This window comes from Trypanosoma cruzi, genomic scaffold, assembly GCF_000209065.1.
Source record: "Trypanosoma cruzi strain CL Brener 1047053516807 genomic scaffold, whole genome shotgun sequence".
Taxonomy (NCBI): domain Eukaryota; phylum Euglenozoa; class Kinetoplastea; order Trypanosomatida; family Trypanosomatidae; genus Trypanosoma; species Trypanosoma cruzi.
Window position 1 is genome coordinate 180,329 of NW_001849558.1, and position 9,454 is coordinate 189,782.

At 49.4% G+C, this 9,454-nt stretch overlaps 4 protein-coding genes across 4 annotated transcripts, besides 3 other annotated features; all 4 read right to left on the minus strand.

Moving 5' to 3' along the window:
* Nucleotides 1–9,454: part of a sequence feature (heterozygous, non-Esmeraldo-like haplotype) that runs on past the window's edge.
* On the minus strand, nt 624–2,030 carry Tc00.1047053507001.110 (galactokinase-like protein, putative; the record flags this gene model as incomplete). Its single annotated transcript, XM_807884.1, has 1 exon — nt 624–2,030. The coding sequence occupies one exon, from the start codon at nt 2,028–2,030 to the stop codon at nt 624–626; it is 1,407 nt and encodes a 468-aa protein (XP_812977.1).
* Nucleotides 2,249–2,274: a microsatellite.
* Tc00.1047053507001.120 (hypothetical protein, conserved) lies at nt 3,262–4,500 on the minus strand (the record flags this gene model as incomplete). Its single annotated transcript, XM_807885.1, has 1 exon — nt 3,262–4,500. The coding sequence occupies one exon, from the start codon at nt 4,498–4,500 to the stop codon at nt 3,262–3,264; it is 1,239 nt and encodes a 412-aa protein (XP_812978.1).
* Nucleotides 4,515–4,600: a sequence feature (A-rich).
* On the minus strand, nt 4,730–6,622 carry Tc00.1047053507001.130 (hypothetical protein, conserved; the record flags this gene model as incomplete). The annotated part of the gene is made up of 1 exon (XM_807886.1): nt 4,730–6,622. One exon carries the CDS (start codon nt 6,620–6,622, stop codon nt 4,730–4,732), a length of 1,893 nt encoding a protein of 630 aa, XP_812979.1.
* On the minus strand, nt 6,903–9,454 carry Tc00.1047053507001.140 (hypothetical protein, conserved; the record flags this gene model as incomplete). The annotated part of the gene is made up of 1 exon (XM_807887.1): nt 6,903–9,454. A coding segment is annotated over one exon (2,552 nt), but the record flags the coding sequence as incomplete, so codon positions are not given.

Here is a 9,454-nt window from a genome sequence, read left to right on the forward strand (position 1 = left end):
ATTATAAAGTGGACGACGAAGAACAAACAAACAAATCAAAAAATTAAATAAATAAATCGTTTTGATGTTCTGTGCGCTGGCACAGCCGAAGTAAAGATTTGCCAAACTAAAAATGTTCAGCGACGATTGTTTGATAAAAAAAAAAAAGAAAAGAAAACGTGAACAAAATTTGCGTCTGGATGAGGCCTTGTCATTTCTTCCCACAAGAGACAAGACTACAACGAGGGGCGAACAAAATTTGGTTCAATGCGCCCTCCTCAACGGCTCCCAATTCAGATGAGATCCGCCCAACGCTCGTGCACAAATGGATTCATACATCAGTCTAAGAAAAACCGTGCTTGTTGTGGACGCAAAAAACAGCATTCTTCATTTATGTCCCCCCGCATCTGCCAGGCCTCCTCCCCCCTCGTGGAGGAAAGTAACAGGGGATGGGTGGGATAACAGAAGAAACAACAAAAAAGCCGCGCTCGCTGAAATCCACATTGCGATATCACGGAATATAGCAATCGGGTCGTGCAGAAAAAAACAGGGTGTTCAAACAAGACGCTCCCTCTTATTTATTTTCACCTATGCGCATATTATATATCCACAACTATTATAAAAAGACACAAACATGTATTTTCCTACAGGTTGCTATCGGGCCCAGATTTGTTCGCCAAAGACACCACGAATGCGCCGTCCCCCATCACCACGGGGTAGACTTTGTTTTCCACGCCAAAACGTGCCTTAAACTTTTCACGCACGCGGCACACGACACTGTCCACGACGTTTTTCTTGAGCAGCAGGATAATGCAGCCACCAAATCCGCCACCCATCATGCGTCCACCCGCAACTCCGGGTTCTTGGTTGATGGTCTCGTGAATAAAGTCCAGCTCTGCCGTCGTAATTTTCATGAGCGTCCTCATACCCTCGTGTGCCTCGTTGAGGATACGACCTGCCTCCCTGAACCGCTCCTCGTGTGTCAGGCCGGTGCTCGCATCTGTGAGAGCGATGAAGTCACGCGTGCGGATCTGCTCGGTGACGTTGTAGTATCCGCGCTCAAACTCGCCACGGGTGAGTTGCTTCTGACAGGACTTAATGAAGTGGACAGCGTCGCCAGTAGTGGTGTACTTGTGTGGATCACGCACAAGTTCGGTAAAGGTGAACGGCTTTCCACCCAGGATTTGCTTCGAGATCTTCTCCTGCGCCTGTTCCTGGTCGCTCCGCACTGTGTTGTACGTTCCAGACGTTGCCCCAAGCAGGTCGTGCTTGATCATTGAGTCGATGAGGAGGAAGCAGGCATCATCACCCGTCACTGGTGTGATGTCGCAGAGCTTGTGTGTCAGCGCCGTACAGTCAAGCACCATAAACTTATTCGAGACGGAGAAGGCGGAGGCAAACTGGTCCATGATACCAACCTGCACGCCGCAGAACTCGGTTTCAATGCGACGGCCTTGCTTCACAAGGTCAATCATTTCGTCGTGCGACTCGCGTGGGAGGATGGCGTACCGACGACCCGGCGTTAGCTGAGGGTTCTTGTAGCGACCGGTAATCGTCGTGCTGAGCGCGTTAAGCAGCGCGATACCAAACGAGGCGGATGCACTCATACCAGCCCCCATCTCAAGCGTTCCGAGGATCATCATGCAGATGCCCTTCAGAGGCTCAGCCCCAAGCTTCACGCCGTGGTGCGAAAGCCGAATCGAAGTTGCGCCACGGATGAAGGTCGTCCACGCCTTATTGTGGTCCTTTTCGCCGAGGTGGCCAAGTTCAAAATACTCATCGCGAGTCGTAGAAAAGCGTAGCTTGTGATCAGTGATGTGCTTCACGCGGCCCACAAGGATGTGGCAGCCGTCCCCCACCGCCGCAGGGCAGACGTACCCGCCCATGTAGTCGACGTGCTCGCCAATAAAGTTGACACGTCCGGGAGCAAAGGCAAATAAAATCCACTCCACATCAGAGTCATCGTGCGCAGAAAAGGCTTTCATAAAAAGCGGCTTCAGCTGCCTCAGGGTTTTGTCGAGGCGCTCATCCGTGTAGCTGAGGGGATTCATGATTGATCAATAAACAGTAAAAAGTATTAAAAAATATTTTTTTTCTTCGTTTTTGTTTTTTGAGATGGCAAGAAGAACCAAAAAAGTAGTGAAGCGGCAAGAAAGGATGGGGTGAACGGAAGGAAACACAACCCGATCACGGAGCAGCAGACCCCAAAATGTTGTGACACCAGCAGAAAAGCCCTGTGCTACATTTACTTGTACTGGTACAAAGGGCATGTGTGTTTGTGTGTGTGTGTGTGTGAACTGAGTGCACACTCCACACCACAGCGCTTGCCACAATCTCACATCTACGTTTCAACCGATGGCCTATGTGGGTCCAAATACGGGGAAGAAGCAGGGAGTTTTACTTTAGATATAATGTATGCAAGTTGCTTTTCCCAACTATTTCGCCTATCAGCACGCTTCTCCAACGCGGCGCGAAACACACCCATTTGAATCCAGTGAACACATATAGAGACCCATACGTGCGCCAACGAACAGAGAATACAAAAAAGATTCAAAGAAATCGTGAAAATACATATCACGGCGTTTGTTTCAGAGGCTTTAATCCAACCGTTAGCGTACAGGCTCAATTGCCCTGAAGTTGCCGGTAACAGTGCGAGAACAAAGAAAAAGTAACAGCGTCTAATTTCTCTCTCTCGCCTGCTAGAGCTAATGTGTTCGATCATTGTGCGAAGTGCTATCTGAATAATTCCTTGTGCCATAATGAATAGAAAAAATACCCCTGCGATAGTGGCGTAAAGCGCAACTGGTGGTGAGGAGTTGTACGCGAAGAGGGGGCGCCAGTATAAGTAGTACGAACAGCCATTCAGGATAGACAGCAGAGCCACGGCCACTGCGACTAAACCCATGCGGCGGGACAAACCCCTAAAGTGGATGCGAAGCTGCGCCCCTACTTGGCTTTCCGGTGTCTGTGTCTCGCGATCAAACATTTTTCCGCCTTGTAGTAATTTTGTGCAGAAGTGGAATAAAAGGAGGACAATACACCTCTGTGTGTGTGTGTGCGCGTGTGTGCAATACTCGGGGTTATTTATCACTAAGATATAAAAATAAAAAACACGTATTTTTGCAATGGGAAGTGAATAAAAATCTACATGCCCCTCAATTCTCGTTCCCTTGTTTTTTTCCCCCCCCCCCCCCCCCTCTCCTCCATTCATGTTCTTGTAATATACAGCGCACTTCTCCCCAATTTTATCTCTCTCCCTCTCTCCTCTTGCACGTAAAGGTTTCAGGCAGTATACGTAACGGGCGTCTCACGCATCAACGGTAACTCGCGACCGACGTAGTCGAGCCCTTTCCTCAATGAATTCAGCACTTCCAACGCGCTATCCAGTTCTACGCGCCGTTGATGTGCTTCCTGCCGTGCCTGCTGTAGCTGCTGCTCCATTTCTGACCTCTCCAATGACAACTCGTCAAACTCCTTATGAAGAAGTTGGTGCCGCCGATCGAGATCGCGGTATTGTTCCCGACTGACGGAGTTTAATGGACAAACTGCCGTCATTGCGGTGCTGTTTAATCTATGCTTGAGCTCCTGACATTCCATGCGCCAGCGCTCTGTCTCTATCTTCGCCTCGTGGTGACGCTGCTTTAAGGAAGCGTTCTCTTCCGATAACTGCTGCAGCAGACTCTCCTGATCCCTGAGAATCGTGTCCATCGCGCGACGGAGTTCCGTCTCTCGTTGTCTCATTTCATTCTCAAGGCGTTGCATCTCGTCCTGATGTTCGAAAAAGTGATGGTGAATTCGTTGCTGATGCGCCCGTTCATACCAAATCAGTTTCTGCTCCATTTTTACCATCGCATCACGCAGAGCAGACACCTCTCGCTCGTGCTGACTAGTTTTTACCTGTAGAAGAAGTTGCGACTCCTGTAATTGCTTCTCCAACTGTATGCGTTCTGCAAACGACATGCTTGGAGACGCAGTTCCCTTCGGCCAATCCGCCTCAAAGTGGCGTTGCCTGTCAACATCAAAGAAGAGCTCTTTTGGTTCTGCCGTCTCAGCATCTCTCGGTGTCTGCAACAAGTGCTTGTGCGACTCTCCGTCTGCTCGCTCGCACAATTTCAAGGAGTCGCATGTTGTCAAAGCACAAAAAGCCAAACGTGCGACATACTCATCGACAAAGAAGGCATACTGACCAAAGCATCCTCGTGCAATGCTAAGAAGTAATTCAAGAAAGCGTTCGGAGGTAATGGTACCAAAAATGTGACTGTAGAGTGCCAACCAGCGGCTCAAATTTCTACCTTCTTTTAGTTCACAGAGGCTTAAGACCAGGTAGCAGTAGGCACGTGCATACGACTGGTCTTTTGACACGACGTAGTAGTGCCGTGTGCGTGTTAATTCCGGATCGTCAGGGGTGACACCATCAAGCATGAACTGGAATAGATGCCCATACTCCGAAATGCTCTCAATCCGCCTCATAAACTCCATGGGATCCTGCATCCTTTGCCACCTGTTTAAAAAATTAGACATACAAAAATTCGCGGAAAAAGTGGGAGAAAAGAAAAAAAAAAATAGGTATAGAAGAAGTGGAGACAAAACATATCAAACTAAAAAAAAAAAAGAAAAAAAAGGTTAAGCAGAGACACAAAATCACATTGGCTTCCTCGATATTCAAAAATATCTGTCGAAAGGGGGACAAAATAATAAAGTAAAGTAGTCTTCGTAGTATTGTTAGTGCTGGAAACAAATGACTGTCGCCTCATTCATCCGCACGTTCGTTATTCGCCACGCCAACATCAATAACAACAGGAGCGCTAGACTCCCTGTGCGCCTTTTCAGGCGGCCGCAGCATCGCAATAGGGGATCCATAGCGGGCCCGCTCAAGCGCCCGGACCTCCTTCGTAAGATCCGGCTCGGCGGGTGCTGGATTATCCGCGAGGGCTCGAACTTCCCCGGCGGAGGCGTACTGCGATAGGCGTACACCCAGGCGCCGACCACCATTCTTCTCATAGTAGGCCTCACGGCTGCCAAGAAAAGTCCAAGGCAGCGGGTGCATATTAACGTCCACAATATCGGGAAAATATGGCACTGTGTACGGTTTCATGAGAAATGCAAGCGGTCGGTCGGCCTCATATCGGCCCTTGTTCGAAGCCCTACGCACACCCACGTTGGGACGACGAAAAAGCATGTCCGCTCGGGGGCAGACAAAGTGAGCCTGAGTAAGGTATGGATTCTGCGGATCCTCGGGGCATCGCATAATGTTTGACTTTGGATGTTTTGTTGGTATCACGTTCGTTGGCCACACAAGTGGATTGCGCCACGGACTTGTCTGTTTTACGTAACTCATCAGGGCATTGTTTGTCAACTTCTTGCAGAGAGAAGCAAAGGCCACTTCTCGATCAGGATCAAGCACAGCATTGGAACAGCCTGATGAATGCATCTCCACCATTGATGTTGACTCTTTCCCGCTGCGTTCACCGCTGTTATTGTTGTTGTTGTAGCCATTTTTAATGCTGGACGCCACAGAGATGTTGTGCTCCTCCACTTTGCCCTCTGAAGCAATTGTTCTCTCCGTGCTTTCCACCGCATCTTCTCTCTCTGTTACTCCTCCTGCGGCCCGCTCCTGCCGTAGTTCAGCTTCCCACGCTATCAGGTCTTCCTGAAGCTGTGTGGGCGGCAAGTCCAACTGACGTACTGTGCCAAGTTCGCGTTGTGACAGCAGACGTTCCGACAGTCTTTTTGCTTCTGTCAGCGTCAGGCGTTCGGTTGGGACGGCGTGCATGCAGTTCATCACCATGTCAAAACGCAATGCATCGATACCACCCATGTGGTACGCACTGGTGACAAGTAAGGGGTGAGTGATGTCATGAAAAAGTAGTTCCCTTCGGATATCCTCTAGACGAAACGCATCTTTCGATTTTGTCGTGTCGAGCTGATCGCCCTTTGTCAGAACAATTGTAAAGTTCGGCACCTCCTTTGAAAGAAATCTTAGAATGTCAATGTCTTGGATGTATACACCGTGCTTATAGTGTACATCCATACAGTAATATAGCATTTTCAAACTTGGGCGGTACTGCACAAAGTTGCGAAGCAGGACGGCATGCTGCAACACAGTTGACCACGGAACGGATGTACCGCCAAACCCCGGCAGATCCACCACATTGAACACACCGCCCCCGACGTTAAAGAAGTTCATTGCATCACGACGTAACTTGACGTTTGAGCGCCCAACCTCGCGTGAAGCCCGAAAAAGGGAACGAAGCAGTGATGTTTTGCCGACATTCCCACGCCCCGCGAGTGCAACCTCAGGCATGGCAGCGTTGCCATCAGGCACAAACGAGATGTTTGTTGCGCAGCAGACATGTTTGTGTCCTCGGCTAAATATTTCATTGGCAAGTTGAGCCATGATGACGTCTCGGCCACTCAAAGTGGGGTTGTTCATGGATGCCTTTTGGGATTCCTCGTGTGCAGCGATCATCCTTACCCGCTCGCGTCGTCTTTTTTTCATCCGGTCCATCCACATTTGACGTTGCAATTTCTTTGGCCTTCGTATGTTTTTTGTCGTTAACTGCCGTGTGACACATGCCTCGGTGAGCGAAAGCGCCGAGGCCGTGCCCGTTTCCCGCTGCAAGAGGCGCAGCGTCCACCACATTTGGGGGAAACCACGCAAGCTTGTGAGAGGGGAAGGAAAAGATAAATGAAAAAAAAAACAAAAAACAATTCGCAGTGGGAATCCATGCACGTGTGCTTAAATGTATTCGACGTTTATATGTGTGAGAGCAACGGGTGAGCATGCGGGCAGAACTCCACTCCCCCACACCCACTGAGAAACAGAGCGGAAAGGGAATATTGACAAGTCAGTCACATCGTGTTTCATACATCATCGGAATTTCATTATTTACATTGCAATTCCTACAACATGATACAATTTATCAAAGGGCACCAGAGAAGATGTAGTTGCGATCATCCCAGCGGCGCAATCCATTGCTGTAGCGCAGGTGAAACGGATCAGGAGACTTCCCCGGGGTGTTTTTCCATGGGTCAAATTGCTCCATCCATGTCATAAGGGCAGTGTCATCAACAAACGCGGAGAAGGAAGAAAGTACCACATCGCCTCGTTCGTCAACGACACCTTCTGCCGCAAGTGACGCCAAAAATGCCTGGAAGAGAACCAACCAGCAATACAGTTCAATACGCTGCACAATGGCAAGTATGCCATCCACCAACAGGCGGGGATCCGTCTCCCGCTCTGCACTCTTCATGAGCGCAGGAATTTCATTCAAGAACATCATGCCACCCGGAGAATTTTCATGCATAATTTTATGCACCACATACACCACCTCCGGGACGGAGACATCGCTTTGCTTCAGGAGTCCACTCACGCACTCGTAGAATCCATCCATGAACGCGAGGCATGAGGCCGTTTCGCCCGACAAAAGGGAGAAAGAAGGCGAAGTCGCATGATCATGTAAAGAAGCACCAAAAATCGAAGATTCAATGGCTTCATCTGAATTCCTCCCCTTTGACTGCCTGGCATATTTTAGCAGACAGACAGCGTTAAAGAGCATCACCTGAAATGGATCGCCCATCGAAATGACGATGGAATACCCTTCACATATTTGAGAATAACATTTGGAGGCAAACTGCTCAAACACCAACAGCCACGCCCGGCCGCACACAGGTGTAATCCAGGGTCTTTCATGCACAAAATCCATTCCCTTAAGCACACGCTGGGCCAGCCTGCGCGCCATAACATCCACAGTTTCTACCTCAATTAAAGAATTGGGGTTTGTCGGGGCTTCACGGCGGGGCCTATTGATAACTTCTGGAGAGACCAGAAAGTTTCTTTTGGATAGAGCGTATTTGGAGGTTTCCCATGAAGCTTGAAGCCTCTCAGAGGAGGAAAAATTTTTCTTGACGGCTTCTAGTGTTTTGCACCACGACCCACGTTGCCGCGAGCGAAAGCGTCGATTTGATCGACTTATGGAGCCCGATACACCAGCCAAGTAAATACTTTCATGCAAGAAAGACTCATCTAGCTTTCGTATATCACTTTGTTGGGCCAACACAAACGGTTGTTGGCTAGCATGAGCCATGGGGATCCCGTATGGACCTGCCAGATTCACTGTTGAGTACAGCTTTAAATTTCCCAAGGGGTGAAGTTTTCTCTCTCGGTTAATCAGGCGCGCCAGATGAAAGTCCTCCCCCCGAAGTGAGAGACCAAAAGTGGAAAAACACGATACCTCATCCAATACGGGTGGATCTTCACGTGTCATGGCCTCTACAGGAACCTTTTCCTCAAAATTGGTTATGGAGAGACCATCAATTACTCCACTGTAGCCGCATCGGGAACGCTCCACACGTGAAGTTTCCACCGCCACGTTGTCAAATAAGGTTTGCGGAAGAACCGGAGACTCCTTTGTCGCCTCTTCAATGGGGACGACATAATCGTCAAACCGAGGTCGACCATGTACTTCCTGCAGCTCGTGCCGCGGAACCAGCACCAACGCCTCCCCGTTGAGATAAGCGGCAGGATAAGGCGGAAGGCTCCACCATGCCACCTTACCTTCTTGAGAGGTGAGGGATACTTCACGTAAGGTCATTTCCCATACGGCCTCTGTAGGGAAGGCCGGTGTTGCGTGCACACCCTGGCAAGTCCACTCACTAGCAAATCCTCCCAACGCCATTGAGAGGACCGGCAGGCTCATCTCTTGTGAACTTTGATCATCTTGAGAGGGTAATTCCTGTTTTTCAGATTGGTACCGGGGTGAGAACTCAAAAGTGCTTCCTCTTCTAGAACCCCCCGTGAGTAGTACGCGTTCTGTTTCCATCACTTTTCTCTCACAGAGAATAGGGAGCAGAGGTGCATCCCCGCCCAAGACTCGAAGAGCCGTGCGGGAAAAGAGATGTGGTGCCGATAGCCAACCAAATACTTCCCTGTGGAAGCGGTACATGTACTCGGGGAACGTTGCCACAACCGCAGGTAACCTTTCACGGTAATATAATTCCAAAAAGGCAATGTGCATCAGATTTAGCACCAATGATTTATAACAGTCGTACGCATGTCTTTGCAGCACCGAGAGACCGCTGCAGTCCCGCTGGATAGAAGTGGCATAGTCAATAGTATTGCACCTGCCAAGAAGCTCGCATTCCATAAGACGTCGGAGGGCATTGAAGTGTGGAATGGGTTTTGTTTGTCGCTTTAATGGCAAAATGACCGTCTCCTCTTCCCAGGATTCGGTCTCACTATCCACATCATCTTCCTCTTGCTTTTTGAGCACCCTGCGTAATGGCTTCAGAATAGTGACACATCGCGGCGAAGGTGGGCATGAGACTACATAATTTCCAAATAGCTCCCCATGTGACACGCTGAGACGCTCCAAACACCGCTGAAGAAGTATTGGTAGCGAGGTTGGTATATTCTCCACCCAGCATGCCGTATCGGGAACCATCTCTCGTTGTGAACGCAATTTGACCATTGTTA